Source organism: Microcaecilia unicolor, chromosome 6 (genome assembly GCF_901765095.1).
Source record: "Microcaecilia unicolor chromosome 6, aMicUni1.1, whole genome shotgun sequence".
In the NCBI taxonomy this organism is placed as follows: Eukaryota; Metazoa; Chordata; class Amphibia; order Gymnophiona; family Siphonopidae; genus Microcaecilia; species Microcaecilia unicolor.
Window position 1 is genome coordinate 132073281 of NC_044036.1, and position 26872 is coordinate 132100152.

Here is a 26872-nt window from a genome sequence, read left to right on the forward strand (position 1 = left end):
AGCTGAGTGCAAAGCTTGAAGAGCAACAAAACAGGAAGCGGAGATCCAACCTGTGCATCTTGGGCTGGCTGGAGGATTATGAGGGTCCAAACGAGGTTGCCAATGTACAGAAAATGCTTCATGCTTGTTTTCCTGTCACAGTGGCAAGCCCGCCCTTTGTGGTGGAGAAGGGAGCATCGGTTTGACCTGTCTATACTGCCCAGAGTCTTAATTGTTAAATTGCTCCACTTTCAGGAAACTGAGCTGGTGCTAAAGAAGGACAGGCAGGAAAAGAGCTGTAAATGTGAAAATGCAGAGTTACATATATTTCCAGATCTCAGCCTGGCTACTGTGCACCGTTGCAAAGAACTGTGGCTTTTCAGAAAGGAGCTGCAGGAGAAGGGGATCCAGGTCGGGATTTGGTGTACAACCGCCCCTGTCCAGGTACAACAGGACAAACTCATCTGACAGTATCGACTCCCGTTAACACTTCCCTTATCAATTAGAAAAAGATAGGACAAATGTAGGTCAGAATGACAACTGGGATCCTTGTTAAAACTATATGATACCAGAAGGCTCGGTTTTGCTGTATCTTAAAATTTCCAGGCGCTTTTCTTAGAGTGAGAGAACGGTTTCATGTCACCTGTTTCACTGACAAAACCTCAAATTGCTGTCAAAAAGTCAAGACCTCCAAACTGCTTTCTGTTCCTTGCTTCAACGTTATCAGTGTGGAGATTTCTGTGGCCCTGCCAGCCTGTCTGCTCCCCAGTCACCGGTGAAACTGCTCCCTATTACTCAGATAAATCTACCCTATAGGGTTCACTTCCCGGCAGCAGGATCCAGTGATTTATTGGAATAAAATGGATTCAACAGGACGTAATGAAGTTGTTCTGGAAGAAAAGGGCTCCTCACCCTGCAATAATAGACATAAATCTAATACACAGCTAACTTATGATATTCCTCAGCCATTTCTTCAGTTTCCAAGGAAACTGTCACACTTGATTGCAATATTGGGACAGTTTTGTCTGCAACAGATTTGTCTCTTTGGTCTCTTTAGAAGGATTTTAATCTCTTCCCCCCCCCCCCAAAATAAGAAAAATATAACAAATGAGCCATGACCTTGGGCCAGGGTCAACAAATTCCAGGCACCAGGTTGTCATGGCGACTAGAAATTTCTATCTGATGCCTGGGATTCTCGTGCCCTGGTTTGTGGCCTGCTCCTTATGCACCGTGTGGTTCTGTATGAGTCTGAGCCATGGGCTGCACAAAGTCTTGCACTGGTTCTGTGAGATTTGAGAACTGAAAATCAATGTGGGTTCCTGCATCGAGAGGCAACATTCCTGCCCCAGTAGCAGGCCACATACCAGGGCACAGAGGATGACGTTCCTGCTCCAGCAGCAGCCGTAGCAGAGACAGCACGGCGATTGGTGGAGGAGAAGGGTGAGGCTGGATGCTGGCTTACTGGGGTGCGGATTAGAGGAATGAGGAGTTGCTGACTAGCTGGGGTGGGGTGTAGGAGCTGGGAGGTGGCTAATTTTAAGGGAAGAGGGAGGTGGTGGACTAGGGAAGAGAGACTGGTGTTGAGGAATGGACTGAAAGAGAGAGACTGGGTGAAGAAGGGTGGAGGGAAGGGAAAGAGCAAGGCTGAGTGATGATGGAGCAGGAGATAGAGAGTGAAGCTGGGTGATGACAGGGTGGAGTGGGGTGGGGAAAGGAGAGGGCTGCTGGCTTTGTATTTCTGCTAGTGGCCTTCCCTTAGAGATGGAATAGGAAAACAAAAAATCAGGTTCTAGAGGTATTGTGGTAGACCTCAGAAGAGATTCCCTTTCAGTGGAGACCACTCAATGCTGGGGAGCTCATTAAGGAAGGTCTCAGTCGCTAGCTCCTACGTTTTTGGCCTGGATCCTAAATGTAAAGAAAATCTGTCAACGTCTGTCTCACTAATTCATTACAGAACTTCAGAAACTGAAGTCAAGGCTACCAAGAGGTCTTCCAGAAAAACAGTCACAGGGTATTGCCACAACATGACTCCTTCCACTAGACAAATCTTTCCTAAGTGCTCAGACCACGTTGGACCTGAATCTCAGGGTCTAACGACACCCAACTCCAATGCATTTCTGTATGGACAGTGTTCCTGATCCCATCACAGCAAACCCTGCTTGTGTTTAACCCCTTCCTTTCAAGCTGTGCCCAAGCCCAATACCACCTTACAAAGGTAAGGAGTTTCTTAAGGTGGTACAGCCAGAGGTGACTGCTAGAAACTACTCTCTGAAGACGCAGAAAACGAAGGAAGCAGGTGGAGGCAGAAACATGTGAAACAAAGGGAAAACCAAATCAACAGTTTGTCCATTTTGTGTCAAAGCTGTTTTCACTAGTGCTAGTTAGGCCTATCCTGTCAGTGAATCTGAGCAGAGGTGTTGATTTTTCAAAACAAGTGGGGGCATAACACAAACCACCCCTCCATGAACAGTGAAGGAGTTTGCTTAATGTTGAGTGTGCTGAAGCAGCCATTGTTCCTGCAGAGAGGGACCTATGAATCTCAGGACTGATGCCTAGGGTCTTAGAAAGAGCAAGACGAGGTGGTGAAGTGTGTCTGAGCAAAAACATTAATCATTTCATAAAATCCCACATTTCAATCCATTAGCAGCACTTCCATTAGGTCAGTGCAGGACGTTGGTGGGGTGTGGAAAAGCTCACCGACATATTAATCTAGTCCAGTAAAAAGACTTCATCTACTCAAGTAAACCAAAAGGTCTCTGTAGATCAAGCTAAACCAAAACCTAGAAGACCAGGAGCCTGGTAGGACCTTTTCATGGAACCAGCGTCTACATTACATGACTGATCCTGCAGAAGGATGCGTCGATTCAGCCACTAGTTTGGTTGATGGCCTTTGTTACTTGACTGAAATTTCCTCCTCAGATGGTACAGGAAATCTTTCTGTCCACAGGAAGTAATGCCTAAAGCAGCTGCCAGCCTCTCTGACATTCAGAGGCTGCCGCTGACTCTCTCCAGTTTATCCACCGGGTATTCCAATTCCTGCAGCCGGCAGACCTACCAAATGACCCAATGGTGAGAGTCCAGGAAGCCAGACTCTGTAAGCACAGCAACACTGGAGAAACAGAAAGACAAATGCATTTCTTCCTGTGCAGGGCAACAATATCAGAGATGCACAAATTCGTAAAACTGAGAGTAAAAAAAATCAAAGGCTTCCCAAAAAGAAAGAATGAGCAGGAATAACTGAATGATCCAGGGGGAAAGAGGAGAAACAGCAGTGACAGCAGCAAAATATATCATATCCTGCCACCTACCAAGAAACAATACAGAAATTATTAACGCTTAATCCCAACAAAGAGGTCCAAGGCAGTTTACAATCGAAACTTAACCAATACAATCATTGGGAATTACAATATAAAACCAGGGAAAACATAAAATTTTAAGACAAACTAATTCCTAAAAATATAAAAATAAAATAAGTTCATTCTACTTTAATGGCCATATGCAGCATTGTTCAGAATTTGTCAAATAGAAAAGTTTTTAATTTCTTACAAAAGAATAAATAATTCTGTCTTACTTTGATGGCCGTAGGTAAACTATTCCAAACAAATATCGCTTAATATGAAAACAAAGAATTAAACAATCGCTCCAGTAATGTCTCTGTACACTGAAATTCTCTTTTACTGTGGTTTGCACTATTTTGCACATTCCTTCCACTTTTCACTCCAGCCAAATGAACAACATTTGCATATGAGGACTTAGGCTGTGAAACGAGCTGCACCTATAGAGGAGCTGTGACCCCGAGAGACCAGGGTTCAAATCCTACCGACTCTTCCTGCTAGAAGCTGCATCAGCCTTGGGGTTAGGGGAGGGAGAATTATAGTTTATTAAAATTTTATATACTGCCCTTCTTTGTCAAAAAAACTTTGTCAAAAAAACAAGGTGATTTACAATAAAGTAACATAGCCAACAGGGAGTTTGAGAGGAGGGATCAGATCCTAAGTTTCCAAGTTTATTAAAGCTCGATATACCATCTGTGTGGTTCACAATCAGACGAAAATACAATCAACTGATCAGGAAAAGAACACCATAAATTTGATAGGACAGTAAAGAATTTATCCCAATTCAAATGATGCTGCCTAAATCTTCTTTAAAAAAAAATCACTTTTAAGACTATGAGGATTCAAATTGAAGATAATGTGGAAGGGAATTGCAAAGAGTTGGCCCAAGAGTTGGGAGAGGCTTTCATACTTGGGGTGGGGGGGGGCTGATAGCCCCTTATGTGAGTCCTGCATAAGATCTGGTAGCCAAAACCTTTCTGGTCACACCTGGACATTCAGTGCTGGCCTGGCTTTGATTATGTGGTATTACTTAACTGACCACAGTGAAGGCTTAAAAATATGTAGAATATTGACGGTAAATAAATCTAAAGAAAACATATGCCTCTATGTGCTTTTATAAAGTTACCTTACAGCTAGGGTTACCATATTTTGTCCCCCAAAAGGAGGGCACATGCCCCGCCCCACCACACACCCCACCCCGTCCCCTTTCACACCCTCGCTCCGACCCCTGTCACATTTTCCCCTCCCCCCGTCACATACCCCATCGCCCCCCCTCCCATTTACCTTACTACTGCCCTGGTGGTCTAGTGACCTCTTCGGGGCAGGAAAGAGCTCCCTCTTTCCTGCCCAGAGCGCTGCCCTGCATGCATCCTTCCTGTTGCTGATCCTCGGCGCTGATTCAAAATGGCCACCGAGAGTTGAAGTCTCGCGAGGTCACTTCAACTCTCGGTGGCCATTTTTAATCGGCGCCGAGGATCAACAACAGGAAGGACGCATGCAGGGCAACGCTCTGGGCAGAAAAGAGGGGGCTCTTTCCTGCCCCAAAGGCGGAAGAGGTCACTAGACCACCAGGGCACTAGTAAGTAAGGGGAGGGGAGGCTAGCAATCTGCCCGTTTGTCCAGATTTCTGGACAAACGGGCAGGCGGGCGGGCTGTCCTATAGGATGGCCCACCCACCAGCCTGCCCGTTTGTCCAGAAATCCGGAAAAACGGGCAGATTGGCAAAACCCGCCCGGTTGCCCGGACATGCCCTCAAAAAGAGGACATGTCCAGGTAAATCTGGACATATGGTAACCCTACCTACAGCAAGCTGGCACAAGTAGAAGCAACCTCTGACTCTTAACATCTGGGTAGTATCATAACACTACATTTAGCTTCCAAAGATGTGGTTGCAGAACCAGTGGTTCCAGATGCTGATCACGCAATGCATAAGATCAACATTAGGAAGCACCAGCCCTGCAACCAGGTGTGTGGATGTATTCATGATGATGGTCTTAAGGAGAAGGAGGAAGAGGTGCAGTGGGGGGGACACCGTACAGACTGCTGCCACTCAGCCTGCCCACCTCAATTCACCCTTTGGTTGGAGAAGCATAAGGATTCCGGCAGGCCATACTGCACCATCTTGCCAGCGCTATCTGCTGTTTTGCTGCCCCTGAAATTGTGGCATCCTAGGCACCTGCTTGATTTGCATAGTGGTAGGGCCAACCCTGATCTTAGATGCTTTGCTAAGGATTATAAAGTCCAGGTGAACTTTGCTTCCTGGGAAGAAATGAAAACCTTCCTCATATCAACCTGGAGGAAAAATGCATTTCACTGTAATATTCAAAGTAAGCATATAAAACCAAGCCCAGCACCCTTGCAATTCATTTATGGAAGAAATGACGAGTTACACTTTGCATGTCTTTGAGTGCTAGGTGCCTCCAAAAACAGAGCTGGCTCAGGGAAGATTGTTAAAGCACAGATGGGAAGTCAAACGGCAGTCTCCAGCCCTCCAAACTATCTACACTGAAACCCTGGAGCCCTTCCTGCCTGCAGACTGCTGCCATGCTCAGCACGCACCTCTCAGCAGGCAGTTGCCTGGCGCCAGCCCCTGCTGCAGACAGATGTTCTCTCATGTTTGGAAGCCTTTGCTCAGTGCACACAGGCAGAAATCTGATTCCTATTTAGACCATTTGCAAACCAGAAATCATGTCTGCATAGATGTGGTCACCACACTTCCAATTCTGTAGTCTTGCTTCAGACAACAGCAGGTGAACCACAAATGCATTCTGGCTTTATAAAGTTGCTGCCTCTTGAACTCCCATCACAGGTCTCCAGGTTCTGTGAACTCTGGTGACATACCTCACTGTAGAAATGCCTGGGTCAGAGAGCGCCCACCAGTGTAGGAAGACAGATACAGCTTACAAGAGCGCCCCCTGCTGCATGCATAACAGTGCCCATCCACAGAGGTGAAGAGAGAAGGGAAGAGGACAGAATCTGGTGCGCTGGTTTCATGTCCCCATTACTCTCTAAAGGTCACTCAAAATTCACAATTTTCCAGGCAGATGCCTATGTGCAGGGAGACATTTAGCAATGAACACAGAAGAGTCTATAAAGAGAATGTAACATAATTCCTACTGCAAATAGCAGCCCAGTCTTGGCTTATTACACTCCTGAGCTTTCAGTCACTCACCATCTCTGTCTCTACACTTCAGGTTATCATTCTTTGCACCAGCCCTGATCCAGCACACCTGTGAAATCTTTGGTTGTTGGAAGAAATGGACTTACTTGAACTGATGATGCTCACGGGAGCTGCGGATTTTGGAAGAGAAGCGCTCTGCCAGTTTCTCCAGACTCCTGGAATACTCCAGTTCGATTTCAGCCTTCCTGCGGAAGAACTCCTGCAGGTCCTGCAGCAGCTGCAGTCGAGACTCTGACTGCTGTTCCAGACATTTGAACTGCTCCACCAACTGAGCACGGATCTCTGCAGGGAGACAGAGACAAGGGAGGAAAGGTGAATCCTCCTGGGCACAGAACACAGCACATGGAATATCAAGCACGACAGAAAGGGTGAAATCCAAACATATGTGGGAAAATAAAGACTGTTCAAAGTCAACGGATGCCTATTCATATTTAGAACACTGGACTGGTACTGCATGAAGTGCTAGAGCTGGGAACACTGCATCAATAATGCTAAAATTATCACTGCAGAATCAATGTAGAGCTACAAAGCAGTAATTCTACCACATTCCACATCAGAACTTGCAGTGACACAGAACCGTAACCCCCAACACAGGGTATACTGCAACAAAACTGAATGGTATCCCCATTACAGCATATACCACTGCAATGTGACCCCACTGCACAGTAAACTGCAACACCACTCGATGATGTATAACACCAGTGCCAACATCCATATAGTTATGCTCCAGTCACAAAGAAATCTTGGTGAACCTGGGAAAATTGATAAGTTAAAGAGTAGTAAATCACCTGGACCAGATGGTACTGAAAAAACTCAAACATGAAATTGCTGATCTGCTGTTAGTGATCTGTAAACCTGTCATCCGTGGAGGGGCATAATCGAACCGGGTGCCCATGTTTTCCTGCGGGCGTCCTCACAGGACGTCCCCCGCAAAGGGGCGGGGAAACACGTATTATCGAAACAAGATGGGCGACCATCTTTCGTTTCGATAATACGGTCAAGGACGCCCAAATCTCCACATTTAGGTCGACCTTAGAGATGGTCGTTCCTAGAGATGGTCATCCCTGATTTTCGGCGATAATGGAACCCGAGGATGCCCATCTCAGAAACGACCAAATCCAAGCCCTTTGGTCATGGGAGGAGCCAGCATTCCTAGTGCACTGGTCCCCCTGACATGCCAGGACACCAACCGGGCACCCTAGGAGGCACTGCAGTGGACTTCAGAAATTGCTCCCAGGTACATAGCTCCCTTACCTTGGGTGCTGAGCCCCCCAAATCCCCCCCAAAACCCACTACCCACAACTGTACACCACTACCATAGCCCTTAGGGATGAAGGGGGGCACCTAGATGTGGGTACAGTGGGTTTGTGGTGGGTTTTGGAAGGCTCACATTTACCACCACAAGTGTAATAGGTGGGGGGGGGGGGGGGCCTGGGTCCGCCTGCCTGAAGTGCACTGCACCCACTAAAACTGCTCCAGGGACCTGCATACTGCTGTCATGGAGCTGGGTATGATATTTGAGGCTGGCATAGAGGCTGGAAAAATATTTTAACATTTGTTAGGGTGGGAGGGGGTTAGTGACCACTGGGAGGGTTAGTGACCACTGGGGGAGTAGGGGAAGGTCATCCCCGATTCCCTCCGGTGGTCATCTGGTCACTTAGGGCACATTTGGCTTGGTCGTAAAAAAAAAGGAACAAGTAAAGTCAGATAAGTGTTCGTCAGGGACACCCTTTTTTTCCATTATTGGCTGAGGACGCCCATGTGTTAAGCACGCCCCAGTCGTGCCTTCGCTATGCTTCTGACACGCCCCCGGGAACTTTGGTCGTCCCTGCGACGGAAAGCAGTTGAGGGCACCCAAAATCGGCTTTTGATTATGCCGATTTGAGCGAACCTGGGAGAAGGACGCCCATCTCTCGATTTGTGTCGAAAGATGGGCGCCCTTCTCTTTTGAAAATGAGCCCAATAGTATCTCTCAACATATATACCTTGAAAGAAAAGCAGGAGAGGGGAGACATGATAGAGACTCAAAGTACCAGCAGTGTAAGGTTGGTGAATGCATGCCACAGCCTCTCATTGGAAATGGTGAAAACGAAGACAGTATCAAAGAGTATGAAACAAGCACAGAGGATCTCTAAGGAAGAGGAAGAGATTGTAGAGATGAGCATTCGGTGTGGGTGGATAAACTAGATAAGCCATATGGTCTTTTTCTACCATCACATTCTCCCTTTCTGTACAGATTAAGGGGACAACTTTGCATCCATCCCCCAGGCATTACACATCTGACCAGAGAATCATTTTTTCTTACAACTGTTTGTACTGAAGACCTCCCTGCAAACAGCTTCCACATCCAGACACACCTTCATAAAACATGCAGCAATCCATGAATAAATAATGGCCTCCCTCCAGCCACTGTCCTACATTCAGGGTGGACGAATAGCTGCATTAAAGGAGCTGCAATTCAATCCTAACAGTTAGAGGTAAGCAGAGGTGTGAGCAGGGTGCAGAGTTTCATCTGAATTGTAAGGGGTTGTCTGTTTACACTTTCAAATAATCACAGGGTCATTTACAAGTTATGAGGATGTAATTTTAGCCAGACCTGGAATTTAGCCAGGCTAGACACTGGAGAATGATGCTGTAGGAATCTGAACAGGGATCTCCCCAACTGTTAAATACGATTACATGTAACACAGGCTAACAGCACCTGCAGCAAACTCGGAGAATGCACCCATGCTTGAACACCTGGGGGGTAATTTCCAGTACACCCCCTACTTACACAGTAACAGTGACGGCAGATAAAGACCTCAACAGTCCATCCAGGCTGCCCAAAAGTCAGAGTCACTCTCAATTCAGGATGAAATCAACAATCAACAAAGGTCCATAGACCATTATTAAATTGGACTTGGGGAAAATATTTCTGGGATAAGCAGCATAAAATGTCTTGAACTTTCTTAGGGATCTTGCCAGATATTTGTGACCTGGATTGGCAACTCTTGGAAACAGGATGCTGGGCTTGATGGACCTTTGGTCTGTCCCAGTATAGCAATACTTATGTACTAATGAACGTGAGATTATATATTTGATCATGGTCTTTCTTTGTTGTTTCTGGGACACAGACCGTAGAAGTCCGCCCAGCTCTGTCCTTATGTTCCAACTACTGGAGTTGCCATCAAAGTCCACTCCAGCCTATCCAAATCCGTCTTGTTGTTTGCGGGACACAGACTGAAAAAGTGTGCCCGGCTCTGTCTTCACGTTCCAAATTACGGAAGGTTCCGTCGAAACTCTCTCCAGCCCGTCCTAAACCAGATTGCTATATGCGGGACTCAGGCCATACTTGGAAAATGTGTGCTTAAACTGTGTACCTTCATTAATTCCCTTTGAAAATTAGCTCTGTACACTACTGCCACAGGCTACTCCCTCTAGGCTACCTCTCCGAGCCTTCTCTTTTCCACAGACGTACATACTTTATTTACAAAGCAACTATCGCAGGTAATACACAGCCCCCTTTGCATAACTTAATCCAAACTGCATTTCCAACAGGAAATAACATTCCCGCTCTCATTCGGTCTAGCCTTCCATAATACAGGAGAACAATGACCCATCAACTTGCCATTCACTGACCATGGCTTTTGGCTAGTATGACTCTCCACAGACAGGGCTGGCTGGAGGCATTGTGGTGCCCTGGACCCCCTCCCCAACACTACCACTGCCACCATGATCTGGTACCTTCCCATTTCTCTTGTCTGTTCCCCAATCTACCTTCAAACTTGGCTTTACTCCTAGAGATCCCTGGTAACAGCAGCGATTCACAAATGCTGACTGCGACCAGCCGCTAAGCATTCCCTCTGAAGTGTGATTTACAAATCTACATTTAATGGAATGTTCTCTTATTAATCTCCACATTGGTAGAATTCTCTACCTTCAACTGTTTGACAGATATCTCATTATCTCCCTTTTATAAGAGCTCTCAAAACGTATCTTTTTGTTAGAAGAGCTCTCAAAACTTATCTTTTTGAATATTGTTTTATAAGTAATATTCATCTGTATTGAATTTTTCAGGTTTTATTAAAATATGATGATATACCACACAATAAAATAGTAGGCAGTTTACAATTATAAAATACCAAATAAAACAGAATTAGAAAAGAATGCCATTTTCAACAGGAAAGAAATGATAGCGAAAATATAAAGACCATAAATATTGTAAACACACTACACACCATATAACACGTAGCAAACTCCAAGAGTCTCCGAAGATACCCCACAAATGAGCACAAATTTATATAGGGTAATTATCAAAGCCCAAAGGCAGCTGTAAACAAAAAAGCTTTCAACTGGCATTAAAAAGATGATGAATCTGGTTCCTGACAGACCAACAGTGGCAACAAATTCCATAACTTAGGGTCAGAGACCGCAAACAATCTGACTCTAATAACATGTGTTTATCTCCCAGACAGATGGGACAACCACTCAGTTCTGTGAAGAAGACTGAAGTGAACATATTGGAGTATAAGAAACCAATACATCCAGGAGATACTGAGGAAGCTGTGCCGATAAGACCCTATATATCAAATACGGGATCTTAAAAGAAATCTGAAAATTGACAAGCAGACAACGTTCCTCATGTAGGAAGGGGGTTATATCATCATACCTCTTAGAACCAGTCAGCAATTTTACAGCTATATTTTGGACTATTTTGAATATTCATGAGAGAGATTTGCATGCACTGCCTCCACTACATGCAAATCTCTCTCATGAATATTCAGTGTGGATATCTTGAAAACCTGACTGGCTGGGGTGCCTCCAGGACCAGGTTTGGGAACCACTGATGTATTGAAAGAAAGTCAGGAGAGAGGAGATATGATACAGATATTTAAATGCACAGGAGGAGAGTCTCTTTCAATTGAAGGGAAGCTCTGGAATGAGAGGGCACAGAATGAAGGTGAAAGGAGATAGACTCAGAAGTAACCTGAGGAAATACTTCTTCACGGAAAGGGTGGTGAATTCATGGAATGGCCTCCCGGTGGAAGTGGTGGAGATGAAAACAGTATCTGAATTCAAGAGAGCTCGGGACAATTCCATACGATCTCTAAGGAAGTGACAGGAAGAGTAGATGGCATGGATGGACATACTGGACAGGCCATATGGTCTTTATCTGCCTTCTGTGAAACAATCAGAAGAGAAGAAAGGAAACAAAGAAGGAGGGACCTAAGCAGTGTTCTGCAGAGTCAAAGTCTTCTGAAGAAAATTACAGGCCTTGAAGTTGTATTTATTTATTATTTAGATTTTGCTCACAACTTTTTCAGTAGCAGCTCGAGGTGAGTTACATTCAGGTACTCTGGATATTTCTCTGTCCCAGGAGGGCTCACAATCTAAGTTTGTACCTGAGGCAATGGAGGGTTAAGTGACTTGCCCCAAGATCACAAGGAGCAGCAGTGGAATTTGAACTGGCCACCTCTGGATTTCAATACCGGTGCTCTAACCACTAGGCCAGTCCTTCAGTGCTGACAGCACTGAGGTGACCCTACAGAGGTGGCTAATCAAAAACAGCACTGAGAAGGTAACAGATTCACAAGTAGTCATGATATAGGCAGACCTACACAGATGTAATCCAGGAGCTCAACATTCAAAAGCACCAGTAACCCAGAAATTGCTGCTGAAAATCAGTGCAGACCATCTCGGCACTATCCAGAATGCAGATGGTCCATGGAGTTATCCGGTTAGTGGCAACATTCCCACACATAGCAGGTTCAATGCAGCTTACATAGTAAATAGAATTACAAAGTCTTGAAGGAGAATGTTACAAGTTGTAGTAAACATAGTAGTAGTGGGGTTTTGAGGATATGTAAATTGAGCATGGAGAGGTAAACAAAGATAGTCACAATAAAATAAAGTCACAATGTGAAAAAGGTTGTCCTAACGTTATCCAACTAGCTCTCCTGAAACAACATAAATCTCACCACTATCTGGATTGTGCCTGCACTGTCCACTCTTCAGATTTCAACACCAACCACTACCTGGATTCTAACACTGAGTATCTGGATTTATTTCAACTGCAGCAGCCAGAGTTTAAGAAAACACTGACCACCCCGTCTCAATATTAACCCAAAAGGATCTTGGGATGTGACCGTTCTAGGAAAGACAGAGCAGAGAAAAGCTCTGAATATTAGAAGCACACAAACAGCTGCTACAAGAAATGGAAGAATTGTGGGCTGCCCTGGCGAAACTCAAGAGAAATTCTATGTCCGTAAGTAGGAGAATTATACAGACCTCCAGCACAGCGAGGGACGTGAACTAGGCCACAGAAAGAGATATCAGCAGGATGGCAAGGAAAGGGTGACCCGAATCTGCTGGAAGTGAACTGGAGTCTTTCTGCTGTAACATTAGCTACAAGTCACAGAAAACCCACAACAGACGTGCTTCAGATACTCAACACAAGGGTCCAGTACAGAGGAGAGTTCTTTAGATCTGCTACTGAAGAACCCCTTGAAATTCAGTAAGCAGTGGTCAGCATTTTATTCCCAGATATTAAATGATGGGCCATGTCACCGCTATTGAATATCCAGGCATACGTGGCTGGATAACAGTTCTGTGGTTAAGGGCAATATTCAGCTCTTAATCACATAAGTAGAACCACATAAAGAAAGGACAACTTTTTATGCAGTTATCTTAGGCGGTTACGTGTTTAATATCTACACAAGTACAGACTCTGCCCCAGGACCACCCACAAATTAGTCAGTATTGGCTCAGGCGCTAACCATGAATCCGGTTAACAGCTGCTGAATATTTATGCTTAGCCCCAGCCTGGAGCCTTTCTTGGCCATTTAAATTGCTTTGAATATCGGGCACTTTAGGGTCTAATGATCATCGTACAATGTGATTTAACAGTAAACTCTGACCTGAAGTGAACTGGATTTATGTTTCATTTAAAGCACTGTTTGTTTAGTTTATTCTCTATATTTTTCTGTTCACCGCTCAGATCAGCTTTGCCTAGATGTGCAGTTGATAAATCCATTTAAATAAAGATCCTGGAAGCCAGGCGGGTCAGATGATGGCTGACAGCACTGAGGTGACCCTACAGATGTGGGTAATCAAAAACAGCACTGAGAAGGTAACAGATTCACAAGGTAAAAGGGAAAGGGAAATGGGACTTGATATACCACCTTTCTGTGGTATTTTGCAACTACATTCAAAGCAGTTTACATATATACAGGTACTTATTTTTTTTTTTGTACCTGGGGCAATGGAGGGTTAAGTGACTTGCCTAGAGTCACAAGGAGCTGCAGTGGGACTTAACCCGGTCCCCCAGGATCAAAGTCTTCTGCACTAACCACTAGGCTACTCCTAGTGGTTAGAGAAAGAGATTGAAATAAGACAAAAATACAGACTAGAGGCAGGAAATGAAGCAGAAAAAGAGGAGGTAAAGCTTTCTTCAGCTATATAAGTACGAAACAACGATGAAAAGGGAGAAATGAATAAAATAAAGTGAGAACCTGGAATTTGCAGAGGAAGAAATCTTAAGCAAGTTCTTTTGCCTGGGAAAACAGACGTACATAAAAAAGGAAAGCATCACTCACTGTTAAATGTGAATAAATTTGAATCCAAATAGCAGATAAAAGGTTGCTGAAGTATTTACACAAAGCAGATTGGGTAAGGCCATGCGACTCCACAGTGTGTGTCCCAGGGAACTGGCACAACTCAACAATGTGTCGACAGACAGTTAGAAACTGAAAGCTTTACCTGTGTGGTGTTTTTTGACTGGTGGCCAAATGAGGAACGAAGTTTTAAGATGGACAAAAAAAGGTAAAGCAGAAGAGTAAAAAAGGATATTCAGATTTCTTGCTGAATTAGAATTACAAGGGGGGGGGAGTACAGTCCATAGAAAGAAATGCAAAGAATAAGAGAAAAAAGCAAGGATTTGGTCAAAACGAGAAGTTCCCTGTAGTATCTTCCTGAATCCCCTAACAAGTCCTACCGATTTCCTGTACAAAGAATAACAAGTCACACACATAAGCCTTCTCCCTCCAGAATGTAAGCTAAAAAAAATCACTCCGAAAAGAGAATGCACGGAATTATGTTTCACCTCCCCAAGCAGAAGGAAGACGGTAGAAGGTGTTAAAGTGACTTGTTCAACTTCAGAGCCTGCAGGTGTTGACAGCCAGACCAACTTTCCCAGTACACCACAGCAAATCTTCAAAGAAGTGATACATACATGGCCCTCTAGTCACACGTGCACAGATCTGCTAAACCTGTCTGGTTTCAGGGAAACCCCTAAGATACAAAACCAGTTCCTTAAACACAGAGAAACTCACTGCAGAGAAATGACTGCAGTTCACCTGATAGCACTACAGTACCAAGGGAAAATCTACTCACCAAGAGCCGATGGCTGCCTCACAACCAAGTCCTTCATCACTCCCTGGCACCTGTAGCCCTGCTCAAAGGATGACAGAAGACTTGCAGCTTTCTCTTTCGAAGAGTGCGGAAGAATGCTGAAGCTGGCAGCTCCCAGAAAAGCCGCCTACTGCTCACAGAGCTGGCACCCATGTCATAATGATCAACTCTTACTCAGCACCCCGAGGCACCGCTGGGGCTCAGAGGTTTCCTGCTGTTAACGCTCCTCCTCATTCCTGGTAGAAAGTTGGCTGCACTCTGGCAGTACCTGAGAGGAGAGGACAGAAATGATGGGTCCTTCTGTTTCAGGAGAAGGGACCAGGCTCTGCTTCTACAATGAGAACCTTTTGTCGCTTTCCAGATCCATAACCTTGCTCAACTGTCTTGAAATGCAGGCGCTGTTCCCATTTACCAGGAAATCAGCACATAGCAGGACTGAATTAGTGTAGGTTTGAAATCTGTGCGCTGTAAAACTAGCTGCACCGTCACCTCTATAATGGAATGCTCCTGAATGTTTCTATTATAAATCAAAGAAGAAATAACTTTCCCACCCAGATTTCAGAATCCAAAAATTCCTCCAATAAATGTTTCAAATTGTGAACAAAGGCACCTTAGAGACTCTACCTGCAGCTGATCTTTTAAATACATGTTGTACTCTTGCTTTTAACACATAATGGGAAGATGAGTAAGAAGTGTGACTGACTGATAATCCAACCACAGGATATAATCCAGACGGCAGGATACTTCATATACTCCAAACAAGGGAGGAAGGGTACAAAAGGTTTTCAGGTGTCTGGTGAAGCCTGGTAGAAGGGTGGAGAGGAATATACTAAATCCAAATAAATAAATAAAGTTGCAGCAAGAGTGAGTATTGCAATGCTTCACAAGTTCAGGTAGAAGCCAGCGTAGTTAAAGGAAACCATTAAACGGAATTTAAAATCTTGCGCTCGGTTCTTTCTCAAGTCCATTTCTTTCCTTTTACTGGGTAAGGAGATCAGTTCTCTTTTTTTTCTGTTTTACATTTATATTCATACAAATGTTCAAGTTAACTTATTATTATTAGCATTTGTATAGTGCTACCAGATGCACGCAGCACTGAATACCTGACACAAAGAGACAGTCCCTGCTCAAAAGAGCTTACAATCTAAATAATACAGACAGACAAGACAGTTACAGATGAGGGAAGTACTGGGTGAGAAGGAAGGAAGGAACAAGGGAGGGCAAATGAGTAGAGGCTAGGAGCCAAAAGCAGCAGTGCAAAGGTGGGTTTTCAGCATGGATTTGAAAACAGGTAGAGATGGAGCTAGACATATAGGGGTCCCAAAAAAACAACAAGGCAAGCGATCTGCAAAATCCAATATGGAAAAAGAAGCCAGCAGATCAATATAACATCAGAAAGATTTTATTGAAGGTACCGCATGTAAACAAATTGCCCGACACAGGCCGTGTTTCGCCCACCAAGGGCTGCGTCAGGGGCTAATTTGAAACCTTCTGAAAGGAGCAAATCTAAAAACAGAAAACTTGTGGTGTATAATAGATTGGAAAAAACCAGCGCATACAGCAGATGCCTAAAATGATGTGACTCTTAACACAATTCAAGCAGATGCACTGCTGTCAAACCTGCAGTGCATCTGCTTGAGTTGTGTTGAGTTGCTGTATGCGCTGGTTTTTTCTGATGTTATATTGATCTGCTGGCTAGACATATAGGTCAAGGAAGTCGATTCCAGGCATAAGGTGCCGCGAGAGAAAAGGAACGAAGCCTGGAGTTAGCAGTAGAGGGGAAGGGGACAACAAGAGAGATTTGTTCAGTGAGTGGAGTTCACGGGAAGGAATGTAGGGAGAGATGAGAGCGGAGAGGTAATGGGGGGCTGCAGAGTGGATGCACTTAAAGGTCAGTAAGAGAAGTTTAAACTGTATGCAGAAGCAGACAGGGAGCCAGTGAAGTGACTTGAGGAGTGGGCTAGTGTGGGTATAACGATTCTGGCGGAAAATAAGTTGTGCCGCAGAATTTTGGGCAGAGGAGCAAGATGGCTGAGTGGAAGACCAGTGAGAAGTAAATTGCAATAGTCCAAACGAGAAGTGACAAGGGTGTGGATAAGGGTTCTGGTAGCGTAATCAGAAAGGAAGGGGCGGATTTTGCTAACGTTGTAGGTAAACAAATGACAGGTTTTGGCAATCTGTTGAATATGTGCAGAGAAGGAGAGAGAGGAATCAAAGATGACTCCAAGGTTACGAGCTGAGGAGACAGGGAGGATGTGAGAGCCATTAACAGAGATAGAGAAAGGGGGAAGAGGGGAGGTGGGCTTAGGGGGGAAATGAGAAGTTCAGTTTTGGTCATGTTTAGCATCAGATGGCGTTGAGACATCCAAGCAGCAATGTCAGACAAGCAGGCTGAAATTTTGTCCTGGATTGAGGTTGATATTTCAGGGGTGGAGATGTAGATCTGAGAGTCATCTGCGTAAAGATATATTGAAAGCCATGGGATGAAATCAAGGTACCAAGTGAAGAGGTATAGATGGAGAAAAGGAGGGGTCCAAGGACAGAACCCTGAGGCACACCAACTGAAAGTGGGATGGAAGTTGAAGAGGATCCACCAGAGCAGGGGCGTAGCTACGGGTGGGCCTGGCTGGGCCCAGGCCCACCCAATTTCAGCCCAGGCCCGCCCAGCGCCAGCCCCAGCACCCATTGCCGGCCACTGCTGCTTTTCCTGTTGAGCAGCAGGGCTGGCGCTACAAAAAGAAGAAGCGCTAACGGCGCTAAGGACGAGAAATGTTAAAAAAAAAAAAAAGCGCGGCACCGGCAGGCACTGTCTCGTCTCAGCAGCCTTGAGGCATTGGCTGCTGAGGCATTGGCTGCTGGCTCGCAGGCTCCTCCCATCTGCGGGAGGAGCCTGCGAGCCAGCAGCCAATGCCTCAGCAGCCAATGCCTCAAGGCTGCCGAGACAGTGCCTGCCGGTGCCACGCTTTTTTTTTTTTTTTAAACATTTCTCGTCCTACGGTCCTTAGCGCCGTTAGCGCTTCTTCTTTTTGTAGCGCCGGCCCTGCTGCTCAACAGGAAAAGCAGCAGTGGCCGGCAATGGGAGCTGGCGCTGGCATGCAGGGCGGGCCTCGTCGAAGAAAAGAGGGAAAACATGGAAGGATGGGGAGAAAAAGAGGGAAAACAGATGGAAGGATGGGGAGAAAGAGGGAAAACATGGAAGGATGGGGAGAAAAGAGGGAAAACAGATGGAAGGATGGCAGAGAATGAGGGAAAACATGGAAGGATGGGGAGAAAGAGGGAAAACATGGAAGGATGGGGAGAAAAGAGGGAAAACAGATGGAAGGATGGCAGAGAATGAGGGAAAACATGGAAGGATGGGGAGAAAGAGGGAAAACATGGAAGGATGGGAAGAAAAGATAGAAAACAGATGGAAGGATGGGGAGAGAAAGAGGGAAAACGGATGGATGGGGAGAGAGACTCTGGATGGAAGGATGGGGAGAGAAAGGTGAGAGACTGGAAGGATGTGGAGAGAGAAGGGACACTGAACAGAAAAGGGTAGAGTGATACAGAGACACTGGTTAGAAAGAGGGAGAGAGACATTAGATGGAAGGATCAGGAGAGAGGATAGATGGATGGAAGGATGGGGAGAGAAAGAGGGAAGACGCTGGATGGAAGGGTAGGGAGAAAGAGGTGACACTGGACGGAAGGATGCAGAAAGAAAGAGGGGAGACTACTGGAAGGATGGGGAGAGAGAGGGGAGACTGGAAGGATGGGGAGAGAAAGAAGAGAGCTGCTGGATGGAAAAGGAGAGTAGTGAAAGACTGGAGAATAAGAGGAAGGGGCATGGGGAGAACAAGGGTGAGAAAAAGATGAAAAGCCATAAGTAGATGAAGGAAATTAAAGAATGGATAGTAAGAATGAATTAAATCAGGACAGAGAGAGAGGCAGAAAAATATTGAAGAAAGCAAAGAAAAGGAGAGAAAAATGAGAAATGGCTAGGAAACCGTGGCAGAAGAGTTAAGCAAAAACGAAGGAAAGCAGAATCTAGAGACTGGGAGCGACACAATGAGAAAAAGTAAATGGCCATACAAGAAAGGTAAAGAAAATAATTTTATTTTTAATTTAGGATAAAGTAATATGGTACCTGTGTTAATGAAGTTTCAGAGACCAATACTTCCTTCCTTAGGTCAGGCGAGGATACCGTAACTGCATTATACTGACCTGAGGCAGGAGGTTTTGGCCTCTGAAAGCTCATTGAAAAGGGTGTTAGGCTATTAAATAAATTTTCTGAAATCTGATGCACTGAAAAGCAGCACTTTACCCTGTGTGACAAATGCATCTGATTAGCGTGACTAAATTTTGCTGGGGGAGGGGGGTAGAGAGAAAATTTTGTGCCCACCCACTTTGGGTTCAGGCCCATCCAAAATTGGCAGTCTGGCTACGCCACTGCACCAGAGTGAACACTGAAAGAACAAAGTGAGAGGTAAGAGGAGAACCAGGAAAGAACAGGGCCCTGGAATCCAAGTGAGGACAGCGTATCAAGGAGTATAGTGTGGTCTACAGTGGCGAAGGCAGCAGATAGGTCAAGAAGGATAAGGATAGAATAGAGACCTCTGGATTTAGCCAGTAGCAGGTCATTAGAGACTTTGGTAAGTGCAGTTTCAGTAGAGTGAAGAGGGCGAAAACCAGATTGGAGTGGGTCAAGAATAGGTTGAGAAGAAAGAATGTCAAGACAACGGTGGTGAACGACACGTTCCAGTAATTTGGAGAGGAAAGGGAGAAGGGAGATGGGGCGATAGTTGGAGGGACAGGTAGGGTCATGTGAGGGTTTTTTAAGGAGTGGAGTGACCACAGCATGTTTGAAAGCCATAGGAACAGTTGCAGTGGAGAGTGAAAGATTAAGGATGTGACAGATGACTGGGATGATAGTAGGAGAGATAGTGTTAAGTAGATAAGTAGGGATGGGATCAGAGGAACAGGTAGTACATTTAGAGGAGGAAAGAAGAAGGGCAGTTTCTTCAGTAGAAACTTCTGAGAAGGAGGAAAAAGAAGGAGAGGAAGGAGAGTAGGGGGTGAGGACTAAGGGAGAGAGAGGTGGGGAGGGTTTGGATGAAAATTCAAGGTTAATCTTACTTCAAAATTATACAATGATGACACAATCAAGGAAAAAGAATTATACAGGAAACATCATATCCTCAATCGGAAGAAAAAAAGAGGAGGAGAATCAAACAACCAGAAAAACCAGAAGAGCTACAGATCACTTCCTTCTATGGCAAAGCAAAAAAGAAAGGGTAAAAAACACAAACAGGACAAAACCTCTACGCAAATCCAACAGGAACCAAGGAGAAGTAAAGGATGAGACAAATGACAGCCAACCAGGGAGCTGAATCTTAAAAGTTCTTAAAATGAAAGCACCAGAATGTGGACCCAACACGGGCCGTGTTTCGGCACATGCAACCGCCTGCCTCAGGGGTCACAATCAACACTCTAGTGGCTGAAGCAGTTAGTATGCAACACAGCGAACCAACTCTGTAAGCAACTGGTCTTGTAAATCCCTTGTACCGTTTAGAAACAGATTTAAACACAACATCAACATGAGCTGTGGCGGCTAAAAGTAACACAGCTGATGTGCAAACTGAGTGGTTCGTTTTGGTATGAAAAATCAAAAAAAACACAGAACTGTGCTTGGCTGTTTGATCCTGTTGTGTTTATATCAGTTATATGACTCACTTTTGGGTCTCCAAGGTGTATCATGATGTTCCGGTCTACACATGAAGCAACCCTCGTCTAGTGGCGCATGCTCTCCACCGCAGTGCGCCTCTCCCAAAGAGCTCCAACATTGACTGACCAGGTGGGACAAGAACCCGTCCACAGCAGGAAAAGTACAGGTTTTGCCTTTCTGCTTCCTCGTCGGAGTCACATTTGTCCACCTGAGCAAACAGCAAACTTGATGGAGCTCTCAACACCAATGGGTGCCTAACAGACATCTTCCTCCACCTCCCAAGGAGCTCATTTCACTTTCCTCTTTCATCTTTTAGTCCTCAGCACATAACCTTGTATACTTTCCAGAAACAAACCCACAGTCATTACTTATAAAACTAGACAATCTGAGATAAGCCAAAAAGATACCTATCTAGAGGTACTCTGCTCTACCCTCCCCAGGAGTACGTCAAGCTCCATTTCTGGCTGCCTTGAAGTCTAAGCTAAATGCCCATCTTTTTAGGCTGCTTTTAACTCCTAACCCATGTCTGTTTTATCATTCCCACCTTAATTAATTCCATTATCTCTTATTTGTCCTGTTTGTCTATATGATTAGATTGTAAGGTCTGTCGAGCTGGGACTGCCTCTTACATGTTCCGTGTACAGCACTGAGTTCGTCTAGTAGCGTTATAGAAATGAAAAGTAGTAGTAGTCTTTGGGATTCTGGAATCTTGTTACTCTGTCATTTGACCTTATTTGTCCTGTTTGTCTGTCTTGAATAGATTGTAAGCTCTGTTGAGCAGGGACTGTCTCTTCATGTTCAAGTGTACAGCACTGCCTACGTCTAGTGCCGCTATAGAAACGATAAGTAGTAGTAGTTTGCTGTTAGATTTATAAAAAATGTTGGAGTTGGAAGTGAGTGAAGTTACCCACAGTATATACATTTTTATTTAAATCTCTTTATTAATTTCAAATTAAACAAAGATACATCTCTTTGAATAGATACATCCATTTCAAGCTTCAAAGAACATATAAAGAATATTATCACAAAGAAATTTTCTTGAAAAATGGAATTATAGTCCACTAATATAAATGGTGGATTCAAGACGGTATAAAGCCAAAGGAAGTTAGCATAAAAAATAAGTAAATTAAAGTATACTAGCAGTGGTTCTTTAAGTATTTTCGGGACTTGGTGTTTGGGTTAAGGCCTGGTTCCTCTTCATATCAAGGAAAGACCGCAATTGTTCAGGTTCAAAAAATATATTTTTTTTTTTCCTTAAATATCAACATGCATTTACACAGAAATCGTAACTGGAATATCGCCCCAATTGTAAGAGATTCCTGTTTCATATCCAAAAAATTTTTTCGCCTCTGTTGTGTCCATTGTGCAATATCTGGAAATATAGAGACCTTGCTTCCTTTAAAATCCGGATGAATATTTTTGAAATAAAGTCTCATTAAAGATTCTTTATCTTGTAGGAAAACGAATGTTACAATTAAGGTTGCTCTAGTCTCTGTATTATCCATTGATTGCTCCAGAAAATTTGTTAAGTCCAATTTCTCAGGTAAATCAGGTTTAGAAATATCTTTTTGTGAGGAAATCTTCATTTCCAGATAATAGATTTTTTGAAGTGGAGGTAATGATTGTTCGGGGTATTTGAATACCTCTATCAAAAATTTTGCAAACATATCCTTGGGAGTAACAAATTTAGATTTTGGAAAATTTAACAATCTTAAGTTCAGGTTTCTTGATTGATTTTCAAAATTCTCTAGTTTCCTGTGAATTATTATTCGGTCCCCTGAAATTAATGATTGTTGTTGAGAAATTTTTCCTAATTGTCCTTCCAAGTCAGTTTGGTTTTTCAACAACCCTTCAGTCTGACTTTTTAAAAAGTTTATCTGATTTGAATTATTCAAGGAGACAGTAATGAATGAGGTACAGACCTTGTGGAGAGATTCTAAAGCCCTCCAAATCGTCTCCAGTGAGACCTCGTGAGGTTTAACCAGGGGCTGCATCGCCAAAGCACAGGAGGTAATTTCCTCCTGTGTTGCTGTTATCGGCGGTTCCTCCATGGTTTCCCCCTCCGTTATCCTGGGCAATCGCTGGGCTCCCTGCGCCGATCCTAGAGTTGAATTTGGTGTCGCTATTGCCTCCGGAGTGCGCCACTCCTTCGATCCTGTTCTGTCTTCGACGGTCGATACAACGCTTCCGGGTGCACGCGGCGGCGTTGGGGTCAACGGTCCCAGCGGGCTGAGCGATAGATCGCTCTCCTGAGCAGGGCTCTTCCTTTCCCCGCTAATGGAAATGCCCGCTCTCGGAGTAGAAACCTATACATTTTAATTCTTCACTGATGAAGTGTTACGATCAGCGTTGTGACAACTGACCCTAATCCTATGGACAATTTGCCTTTTACTTTTCGTTCTTTTTATACTGTACATATGTGTTAAATACTGAGGGGCACATTAAAGGCACTTTTTCTCTTAAAGTCCCCTGGGCTCCAGGAATCTTTTTTTTACCTGTGCCTGACTTTTTATTCCTTACTACAGTGAGTTTCTTTAATCGGAGGAACAACCCTGTGTGCCATGAGTTAAGGCTGAGAGGAGAAACGAGTCAATTTGGCCACAGACATAGGAGCCAACTTTTCAAAATTATTGGGGGTGCTAAGCCCAGTGGAAATAACCCTTCCTTGGACACATACAAGTAATTTTCTCAATATTGGGGGTGCTCAAGCACCAACAGCACCCACAGAGTCGGCTCCTATGGCCACAGACACTGCAATTTGAATATGTTCCCACTTCAGGGGTGACCCTCAGCCCCATTACACGAGGGGCTGTTTTATTCCACATTGTTACTAATTTGAATATGTCCCTTCTTCAGGGGTGACCCTCAGCCCCATCACAAAGGGGCTGCTATGTCCTAATTTGAATATGTCCCCACTTCAAGGGTGACCCTTAGCCCCATTACACGAGAGGCTGTTTTATTCCATATTGTTACTAATTTGAATATGTCCCCACTTCAGGGGTGACCCTCAGCCCCATTACACGATGCAGGTGCTATGTTCCTATTGTTACTAGTGCACATTGTTGCTCAGGAGGGCACCTACCACAGTGCTCATCAAAAAAAAATAGTGCACTATAGTGAACAGTAGTGTAAAACCACATAAACTATTAATGAAATTAGCCTCAAACAAACATTTTTAAAAATGAAAAACCCCAATTTTATTGCCTGATGAAAACCTGTGAGGAAAGGGTATGAAGAGGGGTTTTACAGCTTTAGAGAACTGTAATCAAAAACAGTGCTTCAAAAATAAATGGGATTTTGCTGGCACGATATTTAGTATCAAGTTATCTTCTGTTTTATCCCACGATTGATTTTTCTGATGAGGCCGTGTGCTGGACAGTCCCTCACAATGCGTTTTATACTTCACTATTTTCTTATTGACTGCTAGTCTCTGAATTTAAACCATATCATGATCTCAGCTGGAAGTCTGCAATACCCTTTCCCTTTTACCCTGTCCCCTAACCATAATCCTCCCCTTTCTCCCTCCGTCAGGGAACCATGAAACAGCTGAACTGTAGGACATTCTGCTCAGTGTAGCCCGCACTTCCTTGAATCCCACATAGGCGCTTATTTATATCCAAAAGCAAAGGCCCTAATTAGAGAGGAGAAGAAAGAAGAGAGGTTTTCAGTATTCCAGAGATGGGACTGCTCCTGTGTCATTATCTGGAGACTGCGTCAGGGAGTGTGAGTTTTTTTCTCGACTTGATGTGTGCTCTTATCTGCTCTAATCACTTCTCAGCTTCAGGAGACAGCAACCAAAAGAGGAAATGGCCCAGTGGTTAGAGCAATGAGCTGTCACTTCTGCTACAGAGGTTGTAAGCTCTTTAGAGAAGGGACCTATTATTTCTAAATACTAATACCCACTCTACATCCACTAGTGCTATAAAAATGATAAGTATTATAAAATAAAATGCCTAACTTAGAACCAGCTTCCTCTCAGTCTACAGCTACACAGCACAGGAGAGAGCCCCTCACAGACAGACAGACTGACAGGAATGGAGAAAGAATGTGTACGGATAAGACACATTAACCCAGGGGCAGAGACCAAGTGAGTCCTCAGGAAAATGGATCCCCTTTATTGATCCCAGTCTGAAAATTACTGAGTGGAGAGGAACAGCTAGTCATGAATTGCTTGTTTACTCTTTCCAATGAAGCTACTAAGTAGTACATTTAAAACAAATCAGTCAAAATATTTCTTCACTCAATGTGTAATTAAACTGGAATTTGTTGCCAGAGAATGTGGTAAAAGCAGTTAGCATAGCAGGGTTTTTAAAAAAAAGGTTTGGATACTTTCCTAAAAGAAAAGTCCATAAGCCATTATTAAGATGGACTTGTAAAAATCCACTGCTTATTTCTAGGATAAGCAGCATAAAATCTCTTTTACTGCTTTAAAAATTCGATATTTAAAAACATTTATTTACTGACAACCATCAACAGTTCTTGGCAGTTTAGAATTTTAACATATGAAACAATTCATAGTAGTTCCATGGAAATATTTTTAAAACAAATAGGAGGAAATTTTTTCACTCAACAAATAGTTAAGCTCTGGAACTCGTTACCAGAGGATGTGGTTACAGTGGTTAGCATATCTGGGCTTAATGAAGATTTGGACAAGTTCCTGGAGGAAAAGTTCATAGTCTGCTATTGAGACAGACATGGGGAAAGCCACTGCTTGCTCTGGGATTGGCAGCATGGAATGTTGCTACTCTTTGGGATTACATTTGAAATGTTGCTACTCTTTGGGATTCACATGGAAAGTTGCTACTCTTTGGGATTCCACATGGCCTTGTCAAACTATAAGATGTTACACAGACACAATGTGATGCTTAGTAAAAGTGACTTACAACATCTCACTCATACTGTGAACCAATCAGAACAGAACCAATTAACAAAAGCGCAGTGGGTTAAACCCACCCGCAGTGATATTTTTCCAAATTAAGTTAGCATTTAGGAAAGGTGTCAGACACACAGCCATAAGGATGTACATTTCTACTTGGAATAGAAAGAGAGCAAACAGTTCTGCACCCAAACTGCTCCAGAGGAACCAGCCCAACCAGAGAAGGGGCATAGACCCACAAATCCAATTCAACCCTGGGTCTCTACTTTTGCATACATACTGGTGGTGCTGGAGACAACAGATAACTCAGTACTGCACTGACACAACCCAGTTCTGATCCTGGTGACCCTCCGCTGAGCTCTACAGTCCAAGAGGTCACAGGCTCTGCCTCCCTGAACCCATTCCTTCCACCCTACAATTGTAGAAGTTACAACTTTTGTAATCCTGCACCTAGTCCTAGAGATCAAAGGGCTTTGTATCCCTGTCCTCACTCTCTTAGTCCTCCAGTCCAGTCCAGTCCTCGTATCTCTGCATCCATTCCCTGAGCTCAGCATTGTTTAATTTGGACCCAAGATACCAGGTCCAACCCCCAAGAATTAACCATCTAGGCTCTTAAAGTGACAACAGCCTTTCCCCTGTGCTCCACATTCTGCTGGAAACACATGTCAAGGCTCAGTGAAGAGTCTTCCACGTGCATAAGAGAATAGGAACAAGAATGTATTTAATCAGGATCATAGCCCGACACATTTTTCTTTAATCTTTCACGAGACACTCAAATAGTTCTTCAGACCACAAGTATTTTCTTGTAGAACATTACTACTTAAAGGTTTATTGAAAGACCTACTTCTGTGAATCTCTCACACATGGTATTTCCCACAAAAGTGCTGATGGAGGAGCTCCAGAATCATCTGGTTCCTCCTGAAACCATGTTCCCACAGTACCTTACCTCCCTATGCCCTGGTTATTTTGAGTTTCCCAGACCACTTCTCACACCCACTGAATCTGGCAAAGCCCCTGACAGCATCACAAAAACACACAGATGCATGCAAGATGTTTTTTGTGGCACCCACTTCACAAAGCCTGCTGCTAGGAGAGTCATACAATTTCCAGAAGTCAGCACAACACAGGTGCTAGAGAAATATAGGAGAAGTACCCCACTAAAGATAATATCAAAACTACACTGCTGCAGGACCTACAGGGTAAGGAAGTAGCACTCTGGGTCAATCTGGAGAGAGAATAGCAAATGTATTTGCTTGCTGTAATATACAGGCAGTGCATTTTTCCTAGCGAAAAAGGTACCGATATTCAAATGCTGGGCCAGCCTTCAGGGGTGGGGTGATCACCGAGGGACACACCCCACAATAGCCAGGACCCCTACAATCAGTATCAGAATCTATGACAAGGCAGAATTG

At 44.2% G+C, this 26872-nt stretch overlaps 1 protein-coding gene across 3 annotated transcripts in view; it reads right to left on the reverse strand.

Annotated features, from left to right (window-relative positions):
• The window catches only part of SRGAP3 (SLIT-ROBO Rho GTPase activating protein 3), a 155292-nt gene that overhangs the window by 57354 nt on the left and 71066 nt on the right, over nt 1–26872 (reverse strand). For all 3 annotated transcript variants that reach the window (XM_030205441.1, XM_030205440.1, XM_030205439.1), the window contains exon 2: nt 6582–6777. In XM_030205441.1, the coding sequence (XP_030061301.1) occupies nt 6582–6777 (196 nt within the window). The remainder of the gene's footprint in view (nt 1–6581; nt 6778–26872) is intronic.